Source organism: Stegodyphus dumicola, chromosome X1 (assembly GCF_044657685.1).
Source record: "Stegodyphus dumicola isolate Sdum_Otavi_A_Nest chromosome X1, ASM4465768v1".
Lineage (NCBI taxonomy): Eukaryota > Metazoa > Arthropoda > Arachnida > Araneae > Eresidae > Stegodyphus > Stegodyphus dumicola.
In genome coordinates, this window is record NC_140780.1 from 173,341,445 (window position 1) to 173,359,624 (window position 18,180).

General features: G+C 31.0%; 1 protein-coding gene across 1 annotated transcript in view; it reads right to left on the minus strand.

The window, feature by feature from the left end:
* Positions 1-18,180, minus strand: part of LOC118184156 (CUE domain-containing protein 2-B) — an 80,800-nt gene that overhangs the window by 12,852 nt on the left and 49,768 nt on the right. The window contains exon 8 of the mRNA XM_035353804.2: positions 12,480-12,627. Within this exon, the coding sequence (XP_035209695.1) occupies positions 12,511-12,627 (117 nt within the window). The 3' untranslated portion in view covers positions 12,480-12,510. The remainder of the gene's footprint in view (positions 1-12,479; positions 12,628-18,180) is intronic.

The window sequence follows — 18,180 nt, forward strand, 5'->3', positions numbered from 1 at the left end:
GTTAAAGAATATTGAAAAGAAAAAAAAAGCATATATTCAACAAAATTAAGCTTATTAGAGTACATTTTATTTACATAGATATGTATGTATGCATGTATTTAATAAAAACCAATGAAACAAAAACATCCACAAGAACTTAATGGAATTTAATACAAAATTTTGAAGTTTTTAAAAAACAAAACATTGAGTTTTGGGAAAATAATCTGATATTTTTCTTTGCATTGTCTTTTTTAGCATCAAATTGTTCGATGTTGAACATTTTGTTATTCATTTAACCATTGGAATGTGCGTCGAAATAACTGTCCATACTTTTTATGATATTCCTCATTTCAGATGACGTGGGAACAGGAACTGCATTCATTTTATTTTCGTCATCAGAATCTGCATCAATGATATCTTTTTAGCTTTGCACAAACTCCAAAATAACTTTGTCTGCCATAATTGGGGCTGTACACACATTATCATAAACTACTGCTACGAATTCTTCCGATAGTACAGTAGGACAGTTCATTAATACAGAAACTTTCTCAAATATTTCATTAAGTGTCAGCTCAGTTTCAATATCCTACTTCTCCATTTCTTTCGGCGCCGAAGAATCTGATACTTTTGAGAATCATGTGTAATGAAAATAATTTTCATTCATCCTTGGAGTCGCTGAATTCTATGCAGTGCAACATATGAACCAAACTCACTAATTTTTACTCACACTGCCATGTACTCATCACTGAATTCCAAAGCTAACTGATGAGAGATGAGATGTTTGTGTAGTGTTTGTAGACGTAGAAGGCGAAAGTAGCGTAGATAAACAAAACTGGCTCGTGTCACAGGCTATTCCGAGGGTATTTCAAAGCCAAATTAGCCTCTTTTCTACGAAACATGCGAAACCACCTCTCTTTCATTTCACACCCCGCTTAAATCTTGCCTGCGATGCCAGTGTTTACTATATTTTGTTCATTTCCAGAAAGGATATCTATTCGTGTTAAGCAATTTTTGTTTCGTGTTAAGAGAAACAAAATGCATGAAAATACATAGTAGTTTGTCGGGACCGCTGCATTATTTCATGTTAACCGATATTTCGCGTTAAATGTATTCCACTGTATACAGATGTGTTTGGACTATGTATATACAAAAAATTTTTTAAAAGGAAAATTTATAATCCTTCCAAAAATTTTTGTGCATTATGCTGTTAAAAATTGATCAGTAAATATATAAAGAAAGAAATTTAGAACCAATTTTTCAGAAAGAATAAAAATTGATATTCACATTAACTTGATAAAATCTGTTCAGACTAGTAAAATCTTTTTAAATTGGAAGATATTTTTAATGATTTTACTTCCCCCCCCTTCATTTTCCTTTGCGACTGCTGTTTGATAAGAGGTTCTAGAAAAGTTTTGTGTTACAAGTTTGTGTGTTTGAAATTATTTTGAACTTTCAAAGATTTTCCACTCCAGGATTTTAGTTTTTTCTACATTTTTAAGGGCATGTTTTCTTTTCTTTTCTTTTCTTTTCTTTTTTTTTTTTTTTTTGATTCTTTTGAGATTGGAAAAATATTTTTAAATCGGAAGATATTTTCAATGGTTTTCCTTCGCTTTGAGGAGGACTAGAATTTTTTGGTGAACTATTAAGATAAAAAATATATTGAAATGGTTCATCAGCTGATTCTGGATATAGAAAAGCAAGGAAGAAGAAAGTGGAAATGTAATTAAATTTGACATAGCTCTGTGATGGTTTATTTTAACATGTAGATTGCCGTGGGGGTCACCGATGACCTGCATTTCACTTGGCTACAGCGCCGTGGGTGTCACCAGCAATGTGACCAATAGTAAAATACATAATTAGAATAAATATTGATACTGATAAATTTTTAAATAGTACCATTGTTACTATAATGGTTTGAAGAATAATAAATCGTAAAAATTTAAATTATAAATCACAAAAATGGTCTACAGATGTTTGGAGGTCGCTGATGGCCCCCAGTATGAAGCACAATTATATAACTATGTAGATAATATTTCGACATAATATATATTGTATAATAAAAATTTCAAGTTGGCGTCATGGGCAAATCACGTAAAATGCACACGGCAGTCAACGTGTTAATTTTTACATTTTAAATTATTCTTGTTCCACATTTATAGGATTTTATGAAGATCATTTGAACTTCAATTTTTTAGTTTTTGTGAAAAATTAGTTCTAAATTTCTTTATATACTATATATAAGAACTCCTAGAAAAAACTAATTTATATATTTATTTATCCCAAATTTTCGTTTTAGTACATGCTTTTCCTCAGTATTTTAAAAGTTGATTTTTTGTTGAACTGAAATATGCAATATGGAAAAATTCTATCAAAAAACATAACTCCGAATCAAAACAGGAGATAAATAGAGATGATAATAATGTGGGATATTTGATTCTCTTCCCCTAATACTCATTTGAAACATTTTAGCATGTTTTTCCATTCAGCTGAAACAGTAAAAACATAGAAAAATTCCCACAGAAACATAATTCAGCTGAGAAACAAAACAGGCCAAAAAAATGGGTTGGCGTCGGGAAACTGATTAGTCTAAAACAGGGCTTCTTAAACTTATTTTCAGTCGTGACCCTTTTTTATCATAGATTTTTTTCACGACCCCAAAATATTTACGAAAATTTTGTGGGACCCCATAAGCATTGCGAAAATCTGACACATGCGCAAGTGAAACTGTCAATTTTTTCACTTGTATTGTAAGATAGTATTGCAGTTTTAGGTCATTATCTTTAATTTCTCATTTTTAAGACCTAGAACAATGTGAAAATTTTAATTAAGTAACAGACGAAACGACAGGTTCATGTGCAAAGCAAGTAAAATGAACATTTATATTATAAACAGAATGTGTTGAAACATTTTTGTTTTTCTCTTTGTATTGTCTTATCTATATCTATTTTCAGATAAATATATAAAAATATTGTGTAATTGTAAAATTATTATATTAAGTTTAAGAAATACCAAAACTACTAAAATTTTTTGCGACCCCCTGCTGTAGATGGGGGTTGCGATCTACAGTTTAAGAAAGTCTGGTCTAAAATAACATTACAATATTTGATTTTGTTGGAACATTGAATAACTGAGGCCACAGCCAGTGCAGTTATGGCAGGTGTGCAAAATTTTGGAATTTACAGAAATATCGAGTAGCAAAATTTTTGGAATTTAGGAGTGGAAAAGTTTTTAGAATTTAGGACCCAAAGAGATTGCATACCACAACAAAATGTACCTGCTGAAACTAGGACTCCAGTGCATGGTTATATTCTTGTAAGGAGTGTATGCCTGAATGCAGAGATGCGTTTTGAGTCATCATCGCTAGGTCACCAGCATACACAGCATTGTGTGATACATCATTCATGTAAATAAGAAATAAAATTGACAGCACTTTAGTTAAGTAAACTAACTCAATCCTTGTAAATATTATGCAAGAGAATTGTAATTGTTAAATGAGAATACAACACTTGCTTTCTGTTCATCTGAAATAGGATAGATATTCTAGCAGAAGTTTGAAGGAACGGATCATTCTGTATTTAGTTAGATAATCAAAATACACAAGCTATGAACATAACATATTAAACCGTAATTCACTTTTCACATTGGACAGCCAATGTTTATCAATTTTCACATAAGTCATACTTTTTCATAAATTTGAAAATACTCTATTGCATGCTGTTCTGTTGAAGACAAGCCTGAAATCATTTTTTTTTTTTTTTTTTCAAAATGCAATTGATAACTTGTATTGTTTTTTTACAAAATTTTAACCTGGGAGTCATGAACAAATTAGTGGGAGGTCACCAAATTCAAAGAAATTTATTTGACAATAAAAGATATACGGAATTTGAAGAGAATTTTGGATGTTTTTTAACATTTACCAGGAATTTTAAATTAAAATTTTCATATTTTAATTTTGATTTTATTGCTTTCCACTTGATTTATGTTACGTTTGATGATTTCCAAACAGCTCGAATCAAATTTCAAAGCAATTGCATACGTGCAGCTAAGATGTAGTTTTTTTGGCTATCTTAGTAGTGTCTTGCATGCAATTTGTAATTGCAATACGCATCATTTATAAACTATGTTTCTTATTTCTAATCAAATTTGTTGTCAAGTAAGCACATAATATTTCCTAAGCATTGACAAATTCAGTAGTGTCTCGAAGGATAATAAAAACAATTTTGGGTTGATCTTTGGAATATGGTAACAGGTAGTTTGGAGACATTTTGGAGGCGATAAAGGTTACTAACTAGGACTTCGGGAATAATGTGAGAAGTACTCAGTTCCGATTACACATTATTTTGTGTGAGGGAAACGAGAGATCATGAGATATGTCATGTGACATTAATGGACGAATCACTGTTCTTTAATCGGAAAAGGGTGTAAATTTGTTAAAATATCTGCTGTACAGCACTAGTTGCATTCTATGTTCAGTGAAACAGTGTTGTTTAATATTTGGATCCCATGGCCCTATATAAAGTAAATCCGAAATTTTTATTCCGTTTATGTGTAATTGAAAAGAATTGCTTAATTGCGGATAAGTATGAATGTCCAACATGTGGGTATGAAATGAGATTGTGTGAAAGGAAGGATATTACACATAGTTTGAATGGCAGTGCAAGAAATCTGGTGAAAATGGACATTTTGTGATCCACCATTCACTCAAGATTCTGTAGAAGATTAGGTAAGTTAGTATTTTTAATTATTTGAGGATATTATTTTTATGCTTTGTTCTGAATGTAATGAGTAAATAAATTAATTTGGTATTATTGGAAAATTGTTATTAGCAATGATTTAGTTTAAAGTAATTAGGATTGTAAGCTAATTTTTATTAATTTAATGTATGTGCTTATTTATATTTTAAGTAGTGTTTTTTAATTTAATTATATTTTAAGTTAATGATCATGATTTTGAGAGTTATATGTTTGTAGTATTTTGGATTACGTTTGAGTAGAAGTAAATGTGCATGGAAAAAATTTAAGTATTTGGAACCATTTTTAATGTTTGCGTTAGAAATTGATAGGTGAGGTTTATATTAGATAATTTAGAGGGAAAAGTTTTTGGATATTTTATTTATTTTATACGTGGGAATGTTCATCCTTGGAAAGGGTATATACTTTTTCTCGATCAGGTAATTTCATATATGTCCTTTTTACCAAATTTAAAGATTCACAAAATTTTCATGTATTTTCATGAAATTTTTCGAATTTATGAGAAAAAAGCAGTGTACATGGATATAGTGAAGAGTGTGCGCAATGCCATTTTTGTGCAATTCTGGGATTTTTTTTAAGTAAAAATAAGTCGACGTGTACATGGTTTAATTATATTTTAATTAAATGATAGTTATTTTGTGAATTATATTCTTGTAGCAATTTGGTAAACGTGTCAGTGGAAGTAAACGTGCATGGAAATAATTTAAATATTTGAGACTAAGTATTTGTAACCATTTTTAATATTTTGTTATAGATTCGTTGGTGACGTTTATAATAGATAATTTAGAGGTAAAAGTTTTTGGATATTTTATTTATTTTATACGTGCAAATGTTCATCTTTGGAAAGGGTATATACTTTTTCGCGATCGGGTAATTTCATATGTCTTTTTTACCGAATTTAAAGATTCACAAAGTTTTCATGCATTTTCGTTAAATTTTTCTAATTTATGAGAAAAAAGCAGTGTACATGGATATAGTGAAGAGTGTGCGCAATTCCATTTTTGTGCAATTCTGGGATGTTTTTTTAAGTAAAAATAAGTCGACGTGTACATGGTTACTGTGTATGTGCGATTCTGAAAAACGCGGCAAGGAGTTTGCGATTCTGCATCTTTTTCCCAACTTTGCAGTTAATATTTGTCATGATTAAGCAGTTTTGTTCCATAAAATTTCTAGCATGAGTGTAATTCGGCTAGCAGATTGTTGGAAAAAGCCTTGAGTAAATAAAAAGAAAAGAAACATGTCTTTACTTCGTGAAGACAAAATGGCAGCGAAAAAAAAAACAACAGAGAGTTGCTGTAGCAGAGTTGGTCGCCAAAAAAACACCAAGTTACCATAATCCAAAGATCAACCCAATTTTGTTTTAGTTGCAATTTTATACCCAATGTTCACAAGAGAAACGGGATGGATGGACCAACATCAAATAAACTTAGAGAAAAACTGTTAATGAAAATGCAAACAAAAATGAAACCATTGGCTTTCTACTTCTAAAAAAAATTGAGTAAATATCAAGAAGAATTTATTTTATACTGTTTTACATGTTGCATTATCAATGGAAAATGAATGCCCATTGTGTGTTAAATGCAGTGAAAACTTGGCACGTGGAAAGCATGAAATCTGCGAAATTAAAAACACATTTAGAAACGGTACTTTTCCCGTTTTGCCGCCGCAAACAATAAAGTCGTCAACAATGGTACAACTGATGCTAAACGGAATAACTTCTCTGCCAACCTCCAACGCCTCATTTTCAAAACAAGTCGCAGCCATTTCTTATCAGATTGATTGTTTCTTTCAATACTGGCATACAACTACATAGAATTTTTACAAGATAATTAAATTTAATGCCCCAAGACCATTCGCGTTAATTAAGTCAGTTAGACTGCAATCACACCAATCACCCGATGGCAAAAATATAGAAAAGGCAAAATGAAAGGTTAAATTCATCAATTCTAATGAGAATGCACTAGCGAAGTAAAGCACTGTGGTTTTACATAATTTCTGCGTAAGCTATTTGTACGAATTGAAATAATTCTTGCATTTAAACTTGTATTCCAAATTAAGATTTAACTTGTCATTAATGTAGATAATTACTGAGAGAATTAGATTTTTGTAGCATAGTTTACGTGAGATGAGATCATGTGATACAAACCGACAAATCAGGATGTTGAAACATGAAAACACAGTAAATTCTTAATGTCTTTTTATAAATTTATTATCTTTATTTATTGGCTTTTTACAAAATTTTAAAAGATATTAAAATGTTTATGCCTTCAAAATAAAAAATTCTTAGAACTTATGTTTGTTAACATTTTTTATGTGTATATTGTATGTTGTCACCAACAAAGTCTGCTTGGCGCGATTTGCGCCAGTGAAACTAAAAAGTACCTCAGAAACTAAGCATAAAGATTAAGTAAATAAATCTGAAGAATTTTTTTAAGGAATGAGCTGAGAGCATGAAAAATTTAAATGTATTTTTGAAAAAATATACAACAGTTCCTGAGAAGGATTTACAGGCATCCTTAAAAGTTTCATATTTAATTGCAAAAAATTTAAAACCTCATACAATTGGAGAATCACTCATTCTTCCTTCAGCAATTAAAATGACATCATTTATGCACGCAGAAAAATATAGTACCGATTTAAAAACAATAGCATGAAAAAAAGATACCGTTTCTCACCAAATTTTTGTCATATCAGACACTATAGAATATAAAATCCAGTTTTTACTATAAAACTTGATGAAACTACCGACATTACTAAAATGTTTCAATTAATTGTTTATCTGAGATATGTTTTTGAAGACGACGCAGTAGAATATTTTTTATGTTGTAATATTTGGGAAGGAAAAGCAACTGGAGAGAAAATATTTGAAATTATTAACAGACATTTTGAAACATTGAATAATCTTATCTAGACACACTATGTCGCAGTTTGTACTAATGTAAGCTTTTAAAACTAAGCCAATACTTTGGCAAGGAGAATTGAACAAAAAAAAACCAGAAACATGCTTTTCAGAATTTACTAAAGAAAATAATACAGATTTCTTGTTTAAAACAACATATGATAAAATTGACAGAAAATTTTTTGAAAAATTTCCAAATAAGGAATTTTGTTGGATCTGTGACCCATTTTGCCTTTGGTATTTTCAATTCCAATGTATCTCTAAATGAAAAAGAACAATTAATTGATATTTTTAAGTGACAGAATACTGTGTGTTAAGTCTCTAACTTGCCAAAACTTTTAGTTGATTGGAAACTAATACGCCAATTTAAAAGGAATGAAAGTAAATTATTATGTTTCTTACATAAAATTATACAGTAAACCTTTAGCTTATATTTAAAACTTCTAAAATGTTTATGTTATATAAGCTCATTGCTTATGTATTGCTAAAATGCTTATGTTATAAACCATTTTTCTGTTATATAAGCATTGAAAGTTGATTTCTCACTGAAATAGAAATAATTTTGCTATTGAATTAACATGGAGAACTTTTTTATTGAAATATTTTTTCTCTGTGACATTAGTTGCATCTACTACAAAATAAAGATTAAAGAACTGTTTTTAAAACATTTTCAATTCGTTGTCATATTGATATATGAAGCACTAGATTAGTGAGTTTTTATTACATTATTGACAAATATAGTTTTCAAACAATCAAAAAATTTTCAGCGGAGATAATTATTTGTCAAATATGAATGTGTTTTCAAAGAGGAAGTAAATAATCTTTTCCATAATAAGTGATAAAAAGAAAATCCAGTTAGAACATTCACATCTCTAACAACGTAATTTGCTTTGATTTAATCTTTATAATACAATATATTTTACAATGATAAGGCAAAATCCAATGTGAAAGGTTATGCGAAGATTACGATAGTACCTAGAGTACACAGCATTTCGTATAATCCTATAACCAGATAATAATAATATAAAAATAAATTTTATCTGAATGAAGAAGATTAAGTTTTCTTATTACAGAAACAGTAAAATTATGCGATTACATAAACGAATGCACTTTCAGACAATATATTTAATACTGTTTACAAATGCAAGCCATAGTTCTGTTTATGTTACTTCTCGCCTTTCAGCGCATGCTCAAGAATTACCATCCAGGCGAAACTAGTCGATTTGTCCATGACGTCAAAAATTCGAAAAGTGGGGTAGGGTTTGGAAATACGCATTGGTTATAGCAAAAAGCCTCAATGTTTAAAAGGAATCAAGAAATTGCCTTGTAATAATAAGAATTCTTGGATGAGAAGCACTATGTTTACTGATTTCGTTTTGAAATGGGACACAGAACTGAAAAAAAGAAAAAATAGCTTTAGTGATAGAAAGCTGTGCTGCATATCTCTCTGATACTGTTCTGAAAATCATTTTAAATTAGTGTTTTGTTCAGCAAATACGAATTCTATCATTCAGCTTTTAGACTAAGGTATTTTAAAAGTTTTCAAATGGCATAACAAAAAAAAGCTGTCATAGAAGATTCTCAGATGATATCTTAGCTAGAGGCTGTGCATATTATAGTCAACGGATGGGAAGCTGTCTCCCAAAACACAGTTATAAATTACTTTAGAAAATGTTATTTTCATTTAGAAAAAGCCACAGAAGAATTTCAAGCTATTTCCAATATTTTGGACATCAGTGGTGAGGGAAATTACAAAGCTTTGCTTTTAGAATATGCTGGAATTGATGATAATATTGAGACACCATATGAAACCACTAACTCTGATTATTAAGAAAGTGTTATATTAACTACAATATTACAGAAAGTGTTATAAGAGCTGCAGAAACTGAAACTGGCAGTGAAAGTGATTCAGAAGAAAGTGACTACATGCTTGCTTTAACTGAATCAAGAAGAGCACTGCAAACTTTAAAAGCTCTTGAACTGAAAGGTGGTGATAAAAAAAGCTATGAAGAGTTTTACGAACTTGAAAATACAAATGAAAGACTGTTGACAAACAATATGAAACAAATACAGATAGAGCTTTTCTTTATAAAAGTTTAAAATTGCATCAGGTATGTAATTATAAATTTTTTAATAAAAAATAAATTTCCAAATTTTGTAAATAATAAAATTTTAGCATTAATTTGAAAACAATAATTTAGGCATTAATTATTAGTTACTATTTAACTAAATAAGTTCAAAGTTGATACTGCGATTTGCAATATTGAAATTGCTGTTTATTAATGTCAGTTGCTTAATAAACTCAAATATGTTTAGAAAGGAAGATTTTAATAACAGGCAGGTAGTGCATATCAAAGCAATACATAATACACTCTTTATTTAGTTACAGATATAAGTAGAAGGAATGGCAAAATTTCATCAGAGGATGTACAGGTATAGTCACACAGCACTAACTGCGCAGTTCCACCCCAATTTTGATAAAGATCACTCCAGGGGTGGTCCGAGAGTCTTCCACACGTCTTCCCCTATCACCAACCTCTTGAGAGTGTTTTGGCTCACCATGAAAGCTCCCTTGCTGCACAGACGCTACATGTTCAAACATCCATGCCTTCTCTGAGATTCAAACCCAGTCCCACCATTATCACTAACCACTATACTGGCTGGAAAGCGAAATGAATAATGATCCCTGGGTCATCTTTTCCTCACTGATGGTAATTAATCATTAACAGCCCTTTGACATTCTTAAAAACAATGGCCGTAATTTTAGTTGATAATAATAACACAGAGCATCATGCACAAGAAGAAAAAAGTTTTCAGATCATGCTCTGTTAATTACTCTCCTGACAGAAGTGACATATCCATGTTTCAGCAAATGACACATAAATTATAAAAATTCTTCTGGATCCTTGTAATGGTCAAAAGTGATAATGAAATCCTCACATAAACTGTTTTCTATACTTCCAAGCCCGTTTACACTAGTGAAACTTTCAGTCCAAGAAATCCACACAAACTTGATGGTCTACCAATCCACTTAAGCGCAAAAACTTGATGGTTTACCAATCCACTTAAGCGCAATCTCCTAATTCCTTGCAAAAATCCTTATAAATATCAATAACTATGTATTATCCTGCCAACAATGAAACTCATCAAGCAGCACAATTTAGCAGCTTATATTATTACAATATAAGCATGCTATAACAACACATTCATAACACCTACACATTTGTTTGATGTCATCCCGATTGATTTTTGATAAGCCATCTTTTGCTTTCATGAACAAGGATATAAATTCGCTGTTATAATATTTTTTCTTGCATTTATTTATTTTTTTAGCGGGGATGGGAATGATTACAATTTCGGATCTACCTTCTACTGAACATGAAGTAGCAGATTGTTTACAAAATTATGGGATCCTATCATAAACAAAAGTGTATATTAATGAACATTACATGGTACTTTATTTAAAAATGAATAAATAGTGAAGATGCAAAGTGAAATATTTTAAGATTTTAAGATGCAAAGTAAAATATTTTGAGATATTTTAATATTATACTATTTAAGATTATAAAAGGATTGTGGTTTGAAGGCTGTAGAATTACATTTATGATTGCACTCTAGCTCATTTATAGCTGGTCGAGTTCATTAATATCAGTTGAATGGGGAAAAGAATAGCTGTATATGGCTGGCAAAAAAGCAATAGATTGGAACAATTATCTGAAGGAAGTTTGTACTTGTAGCACTTTATAGAGAGCTTCCAGGAAAGGTCTAACAAAATAATAGAAATCAACAAATGCTTTTCTATGACATACAAAATGGGTTGAATATTGATTGTTTGTTAAATAAAGAGGTATCAGTTCTTTCAGAAATTCACAAAAATGAATTGCACAATTTTGGCAGGATCACCATCAATTTTCATGGTTTGATGGTAGTGAACTTACACAGTCAACAGGATAATATATAAGTATCTAAATATCTTGTGCTGATATGTGTTTAAGACACAAATACATTATCTTATCTCAAGCTTAAATTTCAAACATCTTTAGAATTTAAGAATACATGATTAAGAGTTTATCATTTTAATAACAGTTATGCAACAGATATTAAATTTATTTATAAGTCTGGTGTAGAAGTATATAATATTGTGCAAAAATTACATCTAAATCTACGCAGCTTTTATCCCCTCCCCTTCTACGTTTTGTCCACACTTTGTATGTTTTCTGATCTTGTGTTTTTCCAAAATAAGGATAAACTATTAGACATGACTAACTGTTATTTTATGACTCAAAGCAAAGGTAGAATGCATTTCACACAAAGAATTCATTCTACCACGCTTCTAAATTCGGAAAATAAGCACAGACAATTTATCTCCCTAATGCAAAAATACAGAGCATTTTTCAGAATAATGCATCTTTTTAATTGAAAAGGTGTATAAAATACTCCACCAAAATGAAAACATTAATTAATGCATCATGCATAGTTATAAATCCTTAACATTTTTAATTCTTTAGAAAACACATTGATCAAGTTTTAAAGTTATCTCTAATGTCAGTAACAGTTGAGCATAAATTCACAAAAACCTAACATTTAATTATTACTTCAATTATAAATATTAATTATGTGATGTACTAAGATTAATTTATGGATGTATATAAATAACTGGTCACTAAATACAGTTTCTAATTGATGTAACAAAGGCAGTGTCTCACCCATGCATGCATACACACTAATAAATATACAAACTTCTTTCTCAAGCCATTAAGCTCGGATAAGTAATTAAGCCTGAATGGCAAGCAAGTTAAAAATAAAAGCAGACATTTTGAGACAAAATAAAATTACATCTTACAAAATACCTTCACTAGAAATGTTATTTCCTGGCAGGTTTCAATGACACTTTTTTTCTTTTACATCACCTGTGTCATCACTCTTTACTTCTGTATATCGCTCTCCTTTAATGCTAACAATTTTATTATCCCGATAACGAATTAACTTCTTAGGCTCCTAAAAAATATGGAATACACACACACATATTTATATACATATAATTCACATACATACATATACACTACTCGACATTGATATTGCTGCATAAAGAAGAGTGGCCCCAAAATTATGCAAATTTCAGGGCAGACACAGGTCACTGAGCTATGCGAATGATGTGAGATGTGCAGCTTTCCAGTGCACACTGAAGATATAAGGAAAGGAACCCTACAGAATATTGAATTTTTGAGCCAGAGAAATCATTACAGAAAATTTGTTCTTGCTTCAGAGGGCACATGTAATAGCACAGAATGACAGGCTATTGTCAAAGTTCTAGCAGACAGATGATTTTATGAGGGGCATGGTGATCAGACAGAGAAGGGCATGTTCATCCATACAGCAAATCTCAGCTGACACACACCTGGATGTGTCCACACTGCACTCGCTGTGGGGACGATCGTTGGAACAAGGAAATGTGGCACATTTGAGGGGTGAAATTGCAGCCAGAGTGACGCCAGCATGTGTGGATTGACATAGATGGCAACGTCTGCAATGGTGCCAGGCTTGAGCGACGTGATTAACGGAATGGCACAAGGTGATGTTTCTGAGATGAATCACACTTCTGTTTATCCAATGATAATTGCCGTGTACGAGTTTCGTTTATCGTCGTTCAAGGGGGTCCTATAACTCACTGAGCCGATGCTTTTCTCACTCTATTATGCATATCATTTCAAAATAAAGATGTTCATTACTGTCTCTCTCTGTTTGCCAAGTTTCATCAGTTTTTGGCCACTTCTTCTAGGTGTTGCATTTTCAATGTCGAAGAGCAGTGTATATAAATTGCACATCATAGATGCACTGACTTATTTTAACAAACATTATTAATTTATTCTTAGCATGGAAAGCAAATCCATTACACCTTTAAGCACATACATTTCTGGATATGTTAAACATAGAGAAAATAACACACATAAATAAAATCCTGAAGAATTCACATATCTTTCTATCATTTTAAACTGTTATTATAACCGTTAGTGAAACATAAAAAGTTAAATATCTAAAACTATTATGAGCAACATGTATATCAAATAATAATGTAAATGACACCACAAACCATTAAATGCTACAGCCTTTTTTTATATTTTTGCACCATTGTTTTCTAACTAAACATTTACATAGAATACAGAACAGTACCAGCCACATACAAAGTCAGATTTAAAAATTATACCAATAAGTAATTCTGCCTATCATTATACAAGCATATTTGTCAAGACTTCACATAAATAAGCAACTATACAGATAATAAATTGTCACAAACATGCGTCTACAACAACAAAGTTAATGTAACTATATTAGGATCCATCAAGTTATGCATACAAATGAGAAAATGACCATTAGTAAGTATTTGATAATGAAAAGCTAGCAAACAAAATGTGAACATTTGGGTATTTGACAATTAAATGGTTACTTAAACATAGAAAGTTCATTTACAAAAGTCTGTTAAAACATATCATTTACCAAGAAGAAAAATGCATTTCTGCTTCTTCAAAATGAGTTAAGTGAAATGTAGATAGACAGACAAGAAAACTAAAGAACTACAGTGGGAAGATACCAAAAACATTTTGAAAAGGAAAAATGGTTTTATAAAATGTGAATATCAGTTTCTAATTTGAAGAACATTTACAACTGTCAAGAAGTTTACTTATGCTCACAGTTTATAACTGATTTTTAAGAAATGGTAGAAATGAGGAAATGATCAAATGTGAAAAGAACCAGAAACCAGAAATGCAGATAAATAAAAAGTTCTATTTAATGCTAATGTCAGCCATATAGTACTTAGCATGGAAAATACACACAGCAATGACAAAAATAAAATGAAGCAACTTTACATTGGCTGTGGTTAACAAAAAAAAAAAAAAAAAAAAAAAAAAAAGCGATTTTGAGAAAGCCAGACAACAAAGTCTCTTTTCTTCAAGGAGTATTCTTCACTATGGCTGGGTCAAATGTATGTTGGTCTTTGAACTACACCTCTGATTTTTGTTGAGATAAAATTAGCCAAACAACAACTTAGAGAACTAGATTTCCTTGAAGCAATGAGCTACCTACTTCAGTAAATGATATTAACTTTGATCCATTTTCTCTCAAGGCTTTCAAATTCTGATCTCTTATTTATTCATTTTGGTTTCTATCAAGTCTGACAGATGACACAAGATTTTTTCAAGTAACTTTGACTTGATATTTAGCCTTGCTCTAGTATAAAATACTTTAGCTTTATGAACAGCGGGGACTTTGTTGTCCTACTTCATTGAAATATATAGTTTTCCAGGAAATCAATGACAATGTAAAGTTTACATTCACGTAATTTAATTTTAGTTTAATATTTGCAAAAGTTCAAGCAAAGTAACTACACCAGTTATTTACATGAAAGAGACATGAATTAATTACATTACAAAGATCAAAATCTGGACATCTGATATCCAGATATCTGAAACACCCACAAAGAATTTTTTTTTTTCCTTACAGAGTCTAGGAATGGTGACTATACAACTTGAGACAAAGCAGGTATGCTATAAAGATTTTTCACCTGACTAACTGAGATTCTTGTATATCCCTTTCAAACACCTGCTGGCTAGGGAATGTTATATACCATACTGTTTATATGCAATAAATATCTTTTTTGTGTTTGCCTTCCTTCATGGTGATGCAATTTTAATGGGCAGCAACGTAATATGAATTTGAGATACTTACACTTCGGTGGTCATCATGTTTTCCTTTTCATCTACCGTTTACCAGATACCTGATTCAAAACATAGGCCTCAACATCCAATATTATAATGAGACAGTACCTTTTAAATTTGAAAACTTTAAACTTAACTTTGGGACACTGTTATGTGAACTACAGAAAATGGCAAAATACAGGAATCAACCACTAATGGAACCTTCTGTTTGTCAGTACATATATACTCAATACTCAGACTTCACAGCCCCACCAGTACCCGAGTGGTTAAGACTGCTGAATACTGGGAGTTCAACATGGGTTAAAACTCAGACAAACAGGCTGGCTGCATACTCATTTTTTGTGGTTTTAGCCATATGTAACATGAATATGAAACAGTTTTCCTTAAAAAAGCCCTTGACAAAGGCATCCCTCCTCTTAGCTAGATAGCCCTTGTGTGTTTTACAAAGTTTATGCAACCAAACCAACTAGGCTTTATACAAATCAACCCTTGACTGACTAAAAATGTATGCTTAACCCTCAGACCTGCCAGATTGGACCACAAAGCTTGCTAACTTTGGTCTGCGATCAAAAGTAGAACAAAGTTTATAACAGAAAGAGAAAATAATACACATTAACAGTGATAAACTTTAATTTCCTATAAGAAGCTCTTGTCTATTCAAGAATCATTTCCTTAGATATACTCACACCTTCATTATGCAAATACTTAAACCATTTTATAAAGTGATCTGTAAAAATTTGTATTCTTGGCATTTTCCCTACACTTTGAAAATCCTTATATTCCATTTTCAGGGAAAAATTTAAAAAATTTCTCCTTTTGTTTCTTGAAGACTTATCAGTTAAAGACCATCTTAAAATATTACTCACACAATTTCTTTATCGACACTTCTTTATATAACTTTTCAGTAAGATAGATCACCTTTTCACATATAGTACAAAGTCCGAGATCCAGGCTCATTGGGACTTTGATTATTGTGGATTTTGGAATTTCTCAGATTTTAGATTACCAGTTAAAAATCTATTAAGATGATATGTAGAAATTATAATATTAAATATCTGAAATAGTTGTTCAAGAAATAACAAAGAACTTATGAACTTAAGAGAATCAAAATTTACAAAAAAACAAAACAAAACAAAAACAAACAAACAAAAAAAAAAAAAAAAAAAACAAGCTCAGTGTTTATTTGTTTCCCTTATTAAACATTTCTTTCAATGTAAGTTGTTAAGTTGCTTCATTTTTTTCTGCTGATAATTTCTGTAATTTTCCAGATAGATATAATTTCGCATACAGTTACAAAGTTCAAGTCCTGTACTTACCATGCTCAGAATTCTCGCTAAATTGTCAATCAATATTCTTTCATTCTGGACAACCTCTATGTCACTTTCTTCACTATTGGTAGCATAATTTTCAGGATTTGGAAATATACTTCGGACTTTGCCATCCATTGGTTGACTAATTATTGGTGCACTTTCATCACAAAGGAATACTTCTGATAAATCATCTTCACTTATTATTCATTCTCCACAAATTCCCATCTATTTGAAAATTTTGCCTTTTGTTTGTGATATTCAAAAACCTTTAAATTCACGGCTATCATCATAAAGTTTAGCGAGCATTTGCTCTACAGCACTGATGATGTATCAAGAGATTGGTGACTAAAGACATTTGTTCAGCTAAAATTTGTCTTGCTCCTATTGACTGCTAAGAGCATTAAGCATAAAATGCATTAGTTGTGTTATTTATTATGTTTACATTTATTTACTGTATATCCTTAAGGCTTATCGAAGTCCCAAATGAAATACATTCCCTCATATACTTAATGCAGTACTTTTGCCCCTGCAGAGCATTTTGGCCCGTTTTTAGTTGTACACAATTTCTAGTTATAAGAATAGGTTATTAATGTCAAACATACACATAACACATTGCAGATGATGGCTGTATAATTAACCCCTTCGCGCCGACTGTCACGTCTACATGCCAGCAACGAACACACTTACCTACCGGCCGACACGCAGGCATGACAGAGCATTTTCCTATTTACTACCTACTGTCACGTATTTGTGCCAGTGTCCTGGAACGTTTTTCAAACTATAATTTTTGCCACAAGATGGCACTGTATGTCCATATGGTTTCAGATACATGTACATTAGACCTTCTACTCGAAATGAGAGAAGCATGACTCACATACACATGTTTTTGATTATATAAACAAATGGAAAACTAAATGTTTCCGAATAGCCTGATTTATGACGTCTCTTTAAATCGCACTTTATTCGCACGTAGTAGTTGTTTATTGTAAGTAGAAGTTTTATATGCGCTAAAGCGTTGAGTATTTCGGTTTACAGTTCAGTTTTTAGAAAATAATTATATCTTGTTAGACGTGAATTCTTTCTGTTTTTACCATTGCAATGTCGAAGCGTCGAAAATGTTTAACAGAGCATGAAATAGCAGAAATGATGCAAAATATTTCAGATATTGATTCTGCAATTCTGATATTCTGATATTGATTCTGAAAGATTAACTGAAAGACATTTTCCAAAACTTTGTTCAGAAGAGACTGATAAGAAAATGAGACGACGATGCTTCGTTTGTTCACATTCCCGGAAAAATCCTCCAAAATGGCAAATGAGTTATTACGAGTTCAAGGAATGTAACATAGGACTGTGTGTAGATCCCTGTTTTCAAATTTTTCATACGAAAAGAGAATTTTAAGTAATATATTTAGTTTTCAGATGTATAATGTTAAAAGACATAAAATGGTGAGTAATTAAAATAAAATGTGTAAAATATGCATTTAAACAAGAAATAAGGTAATTAAAGTATATATATATATAAG